Source organism: Schistocerca piceifrons, chromosome 11, assembly GCF_021461385.2.
Source record: "Schistocerca piceifrons isolate TAMUIC-IGC-003096 chromosome 11, iqSchPice1.1, whole genome shotgun sequence".
In the NCBI taxonomy this organism is placed as follows: Eukaryota; Metazoa; Arthropoda; class Insecta; order Orthoptera; family Acrididae; genus Schistocerca; species Schistocerca piceifrons.
The window spans coordinates 152,183,075-152,198,050 of NC_060148.1; the positions used below are offsets into that span (position 1 = coordinate 152,183,075).

Consider the following 14,976-nt stretch of genomic DNA (forward strand, 5'->3'; position numbering starts at 1 on the left):
TAGAATCAAAACGGATATTTTGTGTCTTGATAAACCAAGTGGTCTACGATGAAACGTCCATAAATTTTACAGCTAAGTTCCCCAAGTTTCTAGCAGCTTTATATTAAATTGCCGCTATATGAGAGAGTGAGGTACAATGTAGGTGCTGTATGGTTTTGAGCTGTAATTCAATGTTGAACTATTGGCACTGCTGATGATACTGTTTTCTAATTTATTTTCGAAAACTGCAAAGTTTTCTCTGTGTGCATAGTTGTTTCACAGAATATTAGTAGCATCATTGGTTTTGGTGCTTTGGTAGTGGAACAGGTGTGACATTCCTGTGCCAGTTGCAGAGCTGGTGAGAGCTGTAATTCCGCAGACCGCCACCTGGGGGCAGTGAGGTAGCTGCCAGCAGCGGCGTCTGGCTGAGGGAAGTGTAGTGTAGACTGATGGGAGGGGAATGTGAAAGAGAGAGCGGGGAAGTTTATTGTGTTATCCTGTAATGTGGGAATAAACGTGCACGTCGTCCGGTAGGTTGTGGCGCGGTTTGCAAGAGCAGCGTAACAGCTGTCTGGGAACTGTGAGGTGGGAGGTTGTACTCCGATCGTGTTTAGTTAAATGTGGACTGACCATATAGTTCCAGATGATAGGAGCATAATACAGTGTGAATATTACCACTAATATCTCATTGTAATTAGACACGGGGAGTACAGTACTTTACAATGTTTGTTGAATATGTAGGAGTAAATTGAGTGTGATATCAGAAGTGAAAATTCTGGTGATAGAACTCATGTAGCAGTGATTTCGATATGTTGCAAATTGCGATAGTCTGATATAGCACCTTGTTGACCGCTGTGAAATAGTTTTCAGCGATCAGATATTATAGAGTAACAGTGTTTATTCACATTGAACTGTTGACTTTTGCAAAGTTTAGTGTAGATATGCACTCGAGGCATTTTCCTTGAGGGAAAGTTTGCCTGTTGTTACCTGAATTTCTTTACTGTTACCTAGTGCTGTGTCAGTTTTGCCACAGCGTTGCTTAGACTATTTGTGTGCAGTATGCTACTCGAGGAGGAGTAAAATTAGTGAGTGACAGTAGGATTGAATTTTTGAATTGTTTATTGAAGAAGAATGCTAATTATTACTGGAGAAGTTGTTTCAGTTCTGTTTTTTTACAGAGATTCCGTTGGAGTGGCTGCCTCATGACAGCAACTCCATCAGCCTCCTCTCGTTTTCATCACTGGCGAGGTCCAGTGCTGTCCGACCATCACCAGCTGTGGCCCCCCTGTCAGCCCCCGCCTCGAGTAGTACAGCCGCAACTTCTGCGTGGCCATTGGCTGCCGCCCAGTGTAGTGGCGTCCACCCTCTGCCATCCCTGGCGTTGGGATCAGCAGTCGCCCTCAGAAGCAGCCTCGCCACAGCAGTGCCACCCCACATTGCAGCCACGTGCAGAGGCGTCCTCTGCCACCAGCTGTCTCTGGCGTCCACCGCCGCCCCCGCCTCCACCAGCAGCCACGCCACCTCGACGTCTCCCCTGTGTGCTGCACAGTGCAGGGCAGTCCACCCCCACACCCCACCCCTCGCCTCCACGTCGGCCCCATCGGCGAGCAGCGCCCTCAGCTCCCCCACTGCCCCCTGCTCGGCCACCTGGATCAGCCTGCTGCATCTCTCCTTTGCAGAGAGCCTCCTGCACAGAACACAGAAACTGCCACACTTTGCTACACACACACACACACACACACACACACACAACACAACGAAGAAAAGTGCAAAAAAAAAAGGTTCAAAATAGTTCAAATGGCTCAGAGCACTATGGGACTTAACATCTGTGGACATCAGTCCCCTAGAACTTAGAACTACTTAAACCTAACTAGCCTAATGACACCACACACATCCATGCCTGAGACAGGATTCGAACCTGCGACCATAGCGGTCACGCGGTTCCAGACTGAAGCGCCTAGAACCGCACAGCCACACTGGGCGGCGAGGAAAACTGTCACACGAGGAAACAACTGTTGTGAATGCAAGTCTGTCCTGAAACAAACCTACCGATTCCCCCTACCGATTCCCCCTCCCACAATACAGAACAGTGTTCAACTCTGCATGTATTAAGCTACAGCAGATTTGATCAATCCCCCTTATAAAAAATCTTCATTCATTGTCCATTAAAAGTTGAATTATACAACCTATGAATGAATTAAGTAGTCACGTTTTGTCTCACTCATTCCTGGAAGTCAGCTCCTTTGATCTCACACATCGTTGTTGGCTACATACAAAGAGACGTTGATTATTGAATTCCTTTTAACCGGGAGCTCCTAGCTGAAACACATGATATGACGAAAAGTTCCATGTTTGACTTGCGAGTGGAAACCAGTACCCATAATTATTGTTGACAAAGTCCGGAGAATTGTAAAAAACCATAGTAATTTGTCACATGTTCTTTTGTGTGTGCGTATGAACTTGAAATGACAGGCCAGGATTTGAACCCAGACACGTGTCTTTTGTGAAGGTCTTGAGGACTTTGCAGTCATGCAGAAACAATGAACGGGCGGAAATGTATCATCTCAAAGGGATCAAACGTGACGAAAAGGGAGATTTGAGTGCATCACCAATATTTTCCACATCTCAAGCTCAAATGCAATAAGAGTCAAGTACCCTGTGACCTTGCACGTCGATTGGCTCATTGATTAAAGAAAAGAAAATATCGTGTAAGAAAGGTAACTGGTGACAGAGTTTCGACCTGGCATTACTTTCGCCTCTGTACTGACTCTCCTCCAGGTTACCAGAGGTGGGAGAGATGCTGTTTCTGCTTGTTAAAAATGATTGCCTGGTGTCAGAAACGAACCTAGATGTTGAGTCTAGGTAGCTCGAATCATTTCAGCTTCTTTAACTGATACCTTCATGGCCGCCTTAACAACTTTTTTCAATTTTATTTTTTAACCACTACAGCATCCTTTTCTCTACGCGATATCTTCCATTACAAAGCTTTACTTTTTTTTATTTTTTTAGGGTGTCAGTGCCAGGAAGGTGGCGACAAAGAGGGCAGGGGCCAAGAAACCAGAGACTTGTCTGCCGTGCTGCCCTTATACCTGTCTCAGCTGTCCGCTCTCTCTGTGATGTACTGACATTCTTTTTCCGGGAGTCACTGGTCAGCACCAGGCAGGCGGGGCCAAGGACGTCAGCAGTTGAGGACTCCGAGGCCTGCCCGCGACGCATCCCCCGTCCCTGTCACCGAGGCGCTCCAATATTTTCGTGGATGAATTTTTATTTTTTTTTTTATTTTTAATACTTCATCCAGAAGACCATGTCTGCACAGAAACTATCTCAGTTGTGAGCGACGACTTGGAAGTTACGTGTTCACGGTTGTTTGTTTTCGATTTATTTCGCAATATCTTGTAAGTCGCCCAGTGCATCAGTTCCTGAGGTATGTTTGCCAAGTTGGTCTTCTGTTATCTTCCACTCCCTGGAAGCTCCATGCTGCGATATCTGAATGTAATGCATAATAGTAGAAATCAGGACAGTCCCTTCTTCTGGTTAAAACAAGTTTTGGCGTACAGAATTAGGTAAATAACATTTATTAAAATGTACGAAATCTTCTCTCTTGAGGACAAAATTGTCCTCTGAGATTCCTTCAACATAAAATAAGGTACTTCTGAGCTACGTATTTTAGAGTAGATTTCTGTTTCCTTAAAAATAAATAAAAAATATCGTTTAACAAAAAAAGAGCTTTAGGACGATTCGTTATGTTGTTCTTGTATTTACGTCTTTTCCTATTCACTTTGCAGACTGTTTCACGTAACTATATTAACTAAAAAGAACTGCGAAGTTTCTATGCAGTTTTTCGCCTCAGCGAAGCACACGCGGGGGAGACGCGCCACCCCGTGGTCCGCGCCACGTCCGCTTGCGCCCGGCGTGCGTGCGGCGCCTCACCCAACGTCTGCTCGATTTGTTTCCCTCTGTTACCAGGTAACACGTTGTTCGTCCTTGTGGCCAGTTTACACCATTTCTTCATTGTAGATGGACATGGCACGTCTATATGACTCAAAAAATTGTTGGTAGGTGAGGAGTGCTGTTGTTTATCCAAATGATCTCCCAGCTGTAGTGCGACTACTTTTTGTGCAGTCACATTTCTGCTTTCGTTTTCAGTTAATTCCACGTATATGTTCCTAACTTTTTCCATATTTGACGGGCGAACTCTGGTTTGGGTATAACTGAGTTCGAATTAAAGTTGTTCAAAATTATAAAAACGATTGGGGACGTGCCCTACTTCTATCGGTGAGCGCAAGACAGTGGAAGTAATTGCGTCTGGTAAGTGGGACGTGAGGTTCATGGGTGTCTTCTTCCATAGCTCATATATTGAACGCATGAATAGAGCTTGTGACTTTCTCCATACGTATGTGAGATTTAACACCCCCCCCCCCCCCCTCCACATTTTCAGCTGTGGAGTTAACGTGTCAAACTTTACCTTCAAAATGTTACCACGAGTTACAAAATGACTCGAAGCTGAGAGAAATCTTGCTGCTGTTTCACGTGGAATGGGTACAACCTATGCCACGCAGTTGACTTTAGAAACCACATACATACTTGCAAAGCTGGCCTTTTGGATATCGTCAAGTCTTCTCGCGCTTTGTTCTTTGACGCTAGCTGGCACGCTGGCAAGGATTTTCCTAGTTCGCAGATGTTGTACGATTTATATTATACCTGTAGCCGATACTCAAGATTTGCATTTGGATGACCACACTGAGGTCTCCCGTGTTTTGCAAAGATATTCCACGAGTGATTTAGTGTTGCTCAGCTTCGCACTGATGCAAGTTCGTGTTTGCTGACTACCTGCAATGCCTTCTCCCAGCCACTTTCGCCGGTGATCACGAAACCCACAAACGATTCTCTGGCCGTGTATGTGCAGCCCTCGTCGCGGTTTCTGCAGAGTGGCTAGCAGGGGTCCAGTGGCAATAGCAAACAAGGCCGTCGACATAGGACAACCTTGTCGCACCCAACTTGTGAACCCAAGTTGTCTGGTTAGCTCACCATTAATCGTGATTTTTGAGGTGCTGTTTTTCGAGGTGCTGTTCTTCAAAATTCTACCAGCGATGTCGGCAAAACACTTGGGAAAATCCAGTACGGTCATTGTTTCAAGAAGGCACTGATGGCTCACCTATCGAAAGCATTCTCAAAGTCGAGCGATGTACAGCGCACTCAAAAAATGGCTCTGAGCACTATGGGACTTAACTTCTGAGATCATCAGTGCCCTAGAACTGAGAACCATTTAAACCTAACGAACCTAAGGATATCACACACATCCATGTCCGAGGCAGGGTCGAACCTGCGACCGTAGCGGTCACGCGGTTCCTCCAGAGTGTAGCGCCTAGAACCGCTCGGCCACTCCGGCCGGGTACAGCGCACTGATGCCTGGGAACATGTGTCGTAGCTAGAACGTGTCTATATTCACAGACAGTTTGAATGACTGATCTGTGTCTACCTGCACTAGATTGATATGGGCCAGTTACCTCATGCATTGACATTTTTACTCTGCAGTCAAGAACGTGCACTACAATTTTGTAATCACTATTCAGGAGGGTAACTGGTCTTAAGTTTTTTACTGTGCACTGTGTGGGTGTTTCGGAACTAGCACCACGATTCCTTCAAAAAATTCCTTTGAAATTTTTCCGTCAGAATTCATTATTTCATTACACCCTACAACCAGTTTTTGGCCTCCACAACCTGCTATAAGTCTGCCGGGAGGCCCTCGGGCCCCGGCAGTTTCCTTTTGGGACTCTGCACAACTGTGGTTCAATAGAAGTCTTGTGAGGATGGACATGGTCTGTTTCGAGAATCTGCTGTCTACAACAGAAGATGGAACTAGCAAGTGCAATACAGTCATGAGGGAGCCTATCTCACCTTCTCGAAAGTAAGAATTAAATCATATATTTGTATGTTTTGTGGTCATACCAACCTAGATCACTTATAAAATAGCAGTACATGCCCTGTTATGTTCCAGCCTGGTTGTAACATTACGTTTCCTGGCGACTGGGGAATGATTTAAGTGTCTGGCTTTTAGTCACATAATAGCACAGACCACCATTTTATACGTTGTTTTGGGTGTATGCATTGCAGTTTGCAACACTTTGAAGGATTAACTATTTCTCGCATAATTTCTAGTTCAGATACGAGCTTATCTTGCTAGTGGTGAAATAAACCGACATTGTGCTTCTATATGTGGCTAGAAAACAGCGTGATATGTGCTGAGTTCGGAACGCAGCAGGTGAATACTTTGTTGTAAAATCATTTCAGTTTCATCATCCCTCTACTGGTGACAAATTTCGATACATCAAATTTTATTTTGCTTCATTCACAATCTCTGCCCAAAACAAAACTTTATGCCCCATCATATCAAGTTTTAATGCTGTTACATGTGGTTAAAATGATAGTTAAGATCTCTCGTGCTTTGTTAGCCGAGACAGTAGTGAGTGGATTGGAGTCCTGGGTCCCAGTCCAATACAAAACCATGTAGTCTGAAGTTGAATTTTGACTTTGGAAATGTCATTTATTTTAATGAACTTGCGCTTACAAGCACTGACGACTGTCACCTCTGGTAACAGATCTTCTGATATTTACGTTATTGTGGATTTGGTTTTCATATGGACTATAACCGTAAAGGGCAGTTTTCTCTAGTGGTCTGTTGTAGTAATAATATTGTGTAGTGAAACGACTGTATCAGAAAGAGAGCAGACAAACTGCAAGACCGTTAGGTTATGTGGCTGAATAGAAACCAGGTGGAACACAGTTCAGGTCATTTGGCTTCTTCTGAGCATGATAACACGTGCATATAAATTGTACAGGCACGACACTCGTCTGGTTGAGAAAAAAATTTTAATGTTATTAATGTGATACTTCGATCATCAGACAGAATTCACAGCGTGTTTTAAAACCTGGCCTTTGAAAGGTACAGATAACGAAATTGTTGACAGTGTGTTTCAAAGGAGGAGAAATTCAGTACAGCAGGCAGTGCAGCAAGGTGGAACTAGTGACTTGAGACTTGACAACAGAAAGAGCCTGTGGCAGTGCAACAGTTACTCGTCATGAAAGTATTACAACATAAATCTAAATAATATGGTTGACAGAAATTTAAGTATTTTTCGAACGAGGGTCCTCCCTTTGTAGGCACACATGAAACCATGAGGCAGTTAAAGTAAGCTATGTCATAGCCCAGTCACGGAAAAACAAACACTGATGTACTGATGTGTGTGTGTATAGAGGGGAGGGGTTATGAGCAATGTTTGTGACTGATGATGTATTAAGTTGTGCTGTGGACTTGATACTGAAATAAAATTAAGTTTGTCCTCCATATACAGTAGATGTGAAAGGTAAATTCCATGAGAACTGATGTCTAGAAGGCCTGGCATGGATACAAGGGTAGGTGGATGAACATGGGATCATGAGACATCCTCCCTGAAAAATAGGAAAGCACTGTATCACTTCACTGTATGAAGTAAAAAATAATTCTGCTTGCATGCCGTTGTATCCATCTTATTTTAATTATCATTAAAATTCTAAGAATTTTAGTGTGAAACTAAGTATAATTTTTGAGGGGGAGGGGGAGTGAAATCAGTGAAAGACAGCGGCAGCTCCAGAACCAAACATTGTATATGTGTCTGCAACTGACACCCATTAGTGTGAGAAGTATGAGGCAGTGGCTTGGGTTAAGATCAGTAATTACAGCATGGATCTAATACACATCAACAAGAGAACTTGTAAAATATACACAAATAGTTCTACTGGTGTAACTGAACTTTGGTAATGTAGACATATAGTTTTTTTCAGTAACTGTAAAATTTTACCATGAGTGAAAGGTCTGTCGTAGGTTTGTGAGTAGTGGATTACGGTGTGGGATTTGTTCAAAGTATTTTCATTGGGGGGAATGCAGTGGGGAAGCCAGTGGTCATTTTAGCGTGATTTTCTCCTGGGAATGTAGAATCTGTAGTAGAAACAAGTTAATAGAGGAGGAGGACCATAAGATCTGTGCCCTTCAGGTCCACTTACAATGCGCAAAGGAGGAACTAGATAGGTTGAGGAGGGTGAAGGGTGGTGGGGAATGGGAACTGGCAGTTGGCAAGAAGGTAGCTAGGAAGAGGAGGTATTCAGACAGTTTCACTTTGCATACATGCAATAGATACAACCAACTGTCAGAGTTGAGTGGAGAGGAGAGGAGCCTCATGTCGCCGTAAATGTAGGTAACTTGCAGCAGTCCTCAGCAATTAGGAGGCCTAGGTTAGTTGCAAAGTCTAGCAGAAAGAAGGTTCTGCTGCTAGGTAGTTCCCACGGTAAAGGTGTGGGCCAGCAGTTGCAGGAAGTGTTGGGGAGTGAGTACCAGGTCACCAGCATTGTGAAGCCTAGTGCAGTAGTGCAGGGTTGGCTCAGTGACTGAAAGCATAGGGGAGTTATGTAAGAATTTTACGAAAGAGAATCAGGTAGTGATAGTGGGTGGAGCAGGGAACAGTCTCGATAGGGACGGGGAATATGATGTCAGTGGTGACTTGGTTAAGACAGCTACTCAATCTGGGGGCACTAATGTGCATTTCGTGCAACTGTTTCAGCGTCATGCTCGGCCTCACCTTAATGCAGCTGTTAGGTGCGTTAATGTGGGGCTGGGGAGGGCACTGATGGTGGAGGGCATGGATCACATCTCAGTGGTGCCAGTTGGGTCTATCAGTAGATGGGATTTCACTAGGCATGGCCTGCACCTCAACAGGTATGGGAAGGGGAGGCTGGCTAATCTTATAGGTGACAGTGTAGTGGGTGGTGGTGGTGGTGGTAGTGGTATCACTCATGGAAAAATTCCTGTAGTAGTTGGTGTTAGAGCTGCACCTTTTTTAGACTGAAGTCAGCTGATAGGTATACCTGCTTAAAGGAAGTGCCTGTAACTAAGGGCTCACCTCCAGAGGATGTAATGTTTCCAAGTAGAGAAGGAATTAGCATATTTCATCAAAATATAAGAGGTATTAGAGATAAAGTTTGTGAACTGCTAATAGATGTTAACTCTGTAATTATTGGTATATCAGAGCACCACTTAAATAATTTGATAATTCAGAGGCTTCCTTTACCAGGCTACAGATTAGCTGGCTGTTTCTCAAGGAGTTCCTTGCGGGGTGTAGGAATGGCTCTGTACGTAAAAAACAGTATTTCTTTTGAGTCCATAGACGTATCACGAGACTGCACTGAACAGATATTTGAAAGTTGTGCAGCATTAGTTGAATTTAGTGAAACTAAACTTCTAATTGCTGTTGTTTATAGGTCCCCTAACTCCAACTTCAAAGCATTTTTGCTTAAGCTAGAGAGGGTTTTTGATTCACTTTGTCGGAAGTACCAGAAAGTAGTTAAATGTGGTGGCTTCAGTATTAATTTTGTACATGATTGTGCAAGAAAAAGGATGTTGGTAGATCTCCTAAATTCATATGATCTGATGCAGACTGTGTTTTTTCCAACTAGGGTGCAGGGGAACAGTAGCACAGTCATAGACAATATTTTTATTCATTCTTCATTACTAGGTGAGCATTCTTTTAGTAAAAGGGTGAATGGCCTTTCAGACTGTGGTGTCACCGCCACACTTGCTAGGTGGTAGCCTTTAAATCGGCCGCGGTCCGTTAGTATACGTCGGACACGCGTGTCGCCACTATCAGTGATTGCAGACAGAGCGCCGCCACACGGCAGGTCTAGAGAAACTTCCTAGCACTCGCCCCAGTTGTACAACCGACTTTGCTAGCGATGGTTCACTGACAAAATACGCTCTCATTTGCCGAGGAGATAGTTTAGCATAGCCTTCAGCTACGTCATTTGCTACGATCTAGCAAGGCGCCATTATCAGTTACTATTGATATTGAATCATGTACTGTCAAGACCGACGTTCACCATTAACGGATTAAAGTTAAGTATTCCACCAGCTACATCCTTTTTTCTAAATTCTAATTTCCTTGTCCTGTTCCAGACCTCACGCCAGCCTGCGTGAGCTAAAACGCGTGCCTTTCGGCCTCCTTCTAGTAACACGGTGTTGGCTCTCCTGCCAACCGAAACACAGACCATGATGCACAAATTTTAACACCAAAAGGTTTTTGTACTCAAAGCAATGTCGTATTTAATTACAAACTACGTAGGTAAGTTAATCCAAGAGCAGTAGAGAGTTTTGCAAAACTTGTCAAGGAACAAGAGTGGTAAGATGTTTATAGTGCTGATAATATAGATGATAAACAGAATGCTTTCCATAACACATTTCTCATGCTCTTTGAGAGTTGCTTTCCATTACAACATTCTAAATGGGGTACTAGCAGTAATGGACAGTCTGGTTGGCTGACTAGTGGGATAAGGATATCATGTAGAACAAAGTGGGAATTATATCAAAATGTTAGAAGTAGTCACAATCAAGCTACAGTAGCCCACTTCAAACAGTATTGTAAGGTGCTTAAAAATGTTATTAGCAAGGCAAAAAGTATGTGGTATGCAAATAGAATATCTAATTCACAGGATAAAATTAAAGCCATATGGTCAGTTGTGAAGGAAGTGTCTGGTCAGCAGCACACGGTTGATGATATAAAGTCAGTTCGCAGTAATAATATTTCTGTTACTGGTAAATCAGATATATGTACAGTATTTAACAATCATTTTCGGAGCATTGGTGGTGAATTAAATAAAAATTTAGTTTGTACAGGAAATCATATAAATTTCTTAGCAAATGCCTTTCCGAGATTGACGTCTGAAATACTCGTCTGTGAGACAGACAAGAGGCAGATTGAGTCAATGATTAAATCACTGAAGACTAAGGACTCTCAAGGTTATGATGGAGTGTCTAGCAGACTATTAAAGTACTGTGCTGCACATGTTAGCCCTGCATTTAGCCATATTTGTAAGTTTTCCTTTAGGAATGGTTAGTTTCCTGAGTGATTAAAGTACTAATAAAGCCGCTTTATAAAATGGGAGAAAGGGATAATGTAGATAATTAGACCTATTTCTATGCCATCAGTGTTTGCAAAAGTTATTGAAAAGGCTGTGTATGTAAGGTTAATTGATCATTTTATATCACACGATTTGCTATTAAATATACAGTTCGGCTTTAGAAGTCGTTTGACAACTGAAAATGCTATATTCTCTTTTCTCCGTGGGGTGCTGGATGGGCTAAACAAAAAGTTTCGAACACTTGGCGTATTTTTTGATTTAGCAAAGGCATTTGACTGCGTTGATCTCACAATATTGCTCCAGAAGTTGGACCATTACGGAATAAGGGGAGTAGCTCACAATTGGTTCACCTCTTACTCTAGCAACAGGCAGCAAAAGGTCATTTTTCATGATGTTTATAATGGCCATGATGTGGGATCTGAGTGGGGTACTGTCAAGTGGGGGGTGCCACAGGGATCACTGTTGGGGCCGCTCCTGTTCCTTATTTATATAAATGATATGCCCTCTACTATTATGGGTAACTCTAAAATATTTCTGTTTGCTGATGACACTAGCTTGGTAGTAAAGGATGTTGTGTGCAACATTGACTCAGTTTCAAGTAGTACAGTACATGACCTCAGTTCATGGCTTGTAGAAAATAAACTAACGTTGAATCACAGTAAGACTCAGTTTTTACAGTTTCTAACACACAATTCAACAAAACCTGACGTTTTAATCTCACAGAACGGGCATATGATTAGTGAAACTAAACAGTTCAAATTCCTAGGTGTTCAGATAGATAGTAAGCTGTCGTGGAAAGCCCACGTTCAGGATCTCGTTCAAAGACTTAATACTGCTATTTTTACTATTCGAACGGTATCGAAAGTGAGTGATACTTCGACACGTAAATTAGTCTACTTTGCTTATTTTCATTCACTTATGTTGTATGGTATTATGTTTTGGGGTAACTCTTCCCATTCTAGAAGGATATTTTTGGCTCAGAAACGGGCGGTTCGGGCAATATGTGGTGTGATTTCACGAACCTGTTGTCGACCTCTGTTCACGAGTCTGGGTATTTTGACACTGGCCTCTCAATATGTATATTTCTTATTGTCGTTTCTTGTTACCAATATTAGTTTCTTTCCAACAATAAGCAGCTTTCACTCGGTTGATACTCGGCAGAAATCAAACCTCCATTTGGATCGGACTTCCTTAACTCTTGTGCAAAAAGGTGTGCAGTATACTGCTGCATCCATTTTCAATAAGCTGCCACTCGAATTACAAAATCTTAGCAGTAATCCACGCGCTTTCAAATATAAACTGAAGAGTTTCCTCATGGGTCACTCCTATTCTGTCGCGGAGTTCCTTGAAAAACTATGATTCTCATTGTATTGCTGATAGCGTTTGCTTAAACTTATGGACTGATTTTCTTTCAGGTTCATGAACATTTATTTTTATCCATTATTACTTTTATGTTGTATGTTCATGTACTGACACGTTCCATGACCTTGGAGATTTGCTCCTCAATTTGGTCCTACGGAACTTGACATGTAAATAAATAAATAAATAAAAATTACTGTTAGTAAAAATATTATCGTTAATAAAAACTTTTTCAAACTTAAGAGCCTGTGTCATTTCCCACAGGGTGCAGAACGAGTTTGGAGTGATGTTTTAAGTTTTTTCAAGAACATAAATAACAATTGTAATATGTTCATTGTTTCAAACATGAATTTTCATGTTAGTCTTTATTGAATAAAAGAAACACACTGAATGATTTACAATACTGGCTACAAGTTCATTAAAACTGGTTCACGGAATGCACGTAGTGTCATGTCAAACACAAGATTTCCAATATGCAAATTGCACATAAAATACTACATAAATATTAAAATCTAGCTGAAAAATAAATGATAATTTATCAGTGTTAATAGCTATTAGACTTGTATGGACATATGTTATTGTAAGATAGTGCAAAAAGAAAGGAAACTCTGGTTGCAGAGCCTCCTTAATGCTCACCAACTATCAGAGGTGGAAAGCAACAACAATAGATGGGATATATATATATATATATATATATATATATATATATATGTATATATATAATGTCATAGTGAGTGTCACAGTAGAATGAAAGTCTGTAGTGTTCACTGGGTGGCTATAGTAAAGCCATAGAGCAATCAACAGGCAGACAGGGGAGGGATACTTGTTCATGGAAGACACAGTAAAACATGGTATTCTGTGTGCCACAGAAGGGAATGTATCCTAGTACCGCGTGATCTTTATGTAAGGGCTGAGTAGAGAGGAGAACAAAATGAGATGGGAAGACTCAATTTTATGAGACCAGCCAGAACCGCCATGAGGATTGGCTCTAGTCTCATGAGGTGGCCTCACGCTGCAAGAGGTGTGAGCAGCCATACACTGGAGCACCGATGCTTACTTCACCTGGTCTTCTGAACATCTTCCATACAAGCTCTGACAGCAGACCATTATTATTTTTATGTAACGTGCCTTTAGATCAATTAGAATCTTCCATGCAGAGTTTGGATTAGGAGAGAACGAAGAATTATGTTGGGTTGGTTACTGATATATGGCTTGAACATAGAAAAAAGTGACAGACAACTATGCAACAGACAAAGCTGTAGTACTGAGGTGTGAATAGTGATTACTCTGATAGTCTGCTTTACTACAAGAAGAAAATTCCACAGGTCAACACCAGCAATCTAAAATTATAAATATGTTGCCGCCCTCCTATAATCATTCTGCAGTACACTACCTTGCTCTAGGTGTTGGTTGTAAGTGACTTACTCTATCTCATCTTTATGCAGTGTGGCACTACTCAAATGTGTCTCATTGTCATCTGCCACAGAGGCAGTGAAGATGTTTAAACGCTACTTTATGTGAACAGGCTTACAGCAACCTGTACAGGCTGCCGGCTGCAAACTACACACATCACAGTGTCTGAGCCCTTGCTGGGCAATACAGCTTAGTGCCCACAGCAGAATGGGCCATGCTCTATTCGCACAGTGAGTGTACCATTTCTACTGACAGTTGATGCCAAAACCTAAACAAGCCCTTTTTGTATACATGTAGTTTAACAGAATAATATCTACAAACTGGCTCTTTGAAGATTTTTGTTCGCTAACATTCCTGGTAATGAACTGGGTTCAGTTTAGGGATTCACTGACTCTGATACAGAAGGGCAATGATAGCATTGTGAGCTATCATGAAACGACTGTCTACGATGGCGTATTTTATGGCATAGACACATCTAAAGAAACTCAGTGGCAAAAATTATAGAGTTAGAAATACGCACACACACATCCAGAACTGAGAGACACAAGTGAGTGGGCTGTCTCACACTAACCTGATTTTTGGTGGTGGATCGTACAGCAGCGGGCTCACTTCGATCAAGTCTTGCGGCTGCTTCCACATGGCATCCGCCCACCCCTGAGTGGCCATCACCTCACGGGTTCGTGTCTTCATAAATTCGACGGCAGCCCGCCTGAGGTCGCTGCAGGAGTGGCGGACTGCGAGGGCGGCTGCAGCCGCAGCGGTCTCCACGGTCAGCTGGGCGGCCACCTGCCGCTCACACTCCGCCTTCAGCCCCGACACGCCGTACTTGTCCGCTGCGGCCAGCAGCTGGCTGGCCATCGCGGGCAGCTGGGGGGCCCGCAGGGTGTACAGGTAGGAGACCAGCTGCCTCAGCACGGGGCCCCCCACGTCGGCGATGCTCACCACACCAGTGCTCGCCTCGAGGGTGTCGTGGGCGAACATGGCGGCGAACACGGGGCTCCTGTCCACCAGGACGGCCCTGTGCGCCACCAGCCGCGTCTCGCCTGCCACGAGCGTCACCATGGCGTCGTTCCCGGCGTCTAGGAGGGCACCCAGGTCCACGGCCACCGTCTCCGTGACGTCCTTATCTGCTTCCATTGCTGACGATTCTGAAACACGACATCATCGAGCAGCCCTTTCAGCTTACAGGTGACTGTCGATACTTCTACCGGAAACAGACACACCTGTCTCCTGCGACACTTTCTGTCAGACTGATGCCATTGGTGAATAACTGCAATTCTT

General features: G+C 43.2%; 1 protein-coding gene across 1 annotated transcript; it reads right to left on the bottom strand.

Moving 5' to 3' along the window:
* Window positions 1-1,080: 1,080 nt before the first annotated feature.
* LOC124720400 (ankyrin repeat domain-containing protein 65-like) lies at window positions 1,081-14,627 on the bottom strand. Its single transcript, XM_047245739.1, has 2 exons — window positions 14,267-14,627; window positions 1,081-1,666 (listed from the first exon to the last, which is right to left on the bottom strand). Exons 1-2 carry the CDS (start codon window positions 14,551-14,553, stop codon window positions 1,180-1,182), a joined length of 774 nt encoding a protein of 257 aa, XP_047101695.1. The 5' UTR covers window positions 14,554-14,627; the 3' UTR covers window positions 1,081-1,179.
* Between the last annotated feature and the right edge of the window lie 349 nt (window positions 14,628-14,976).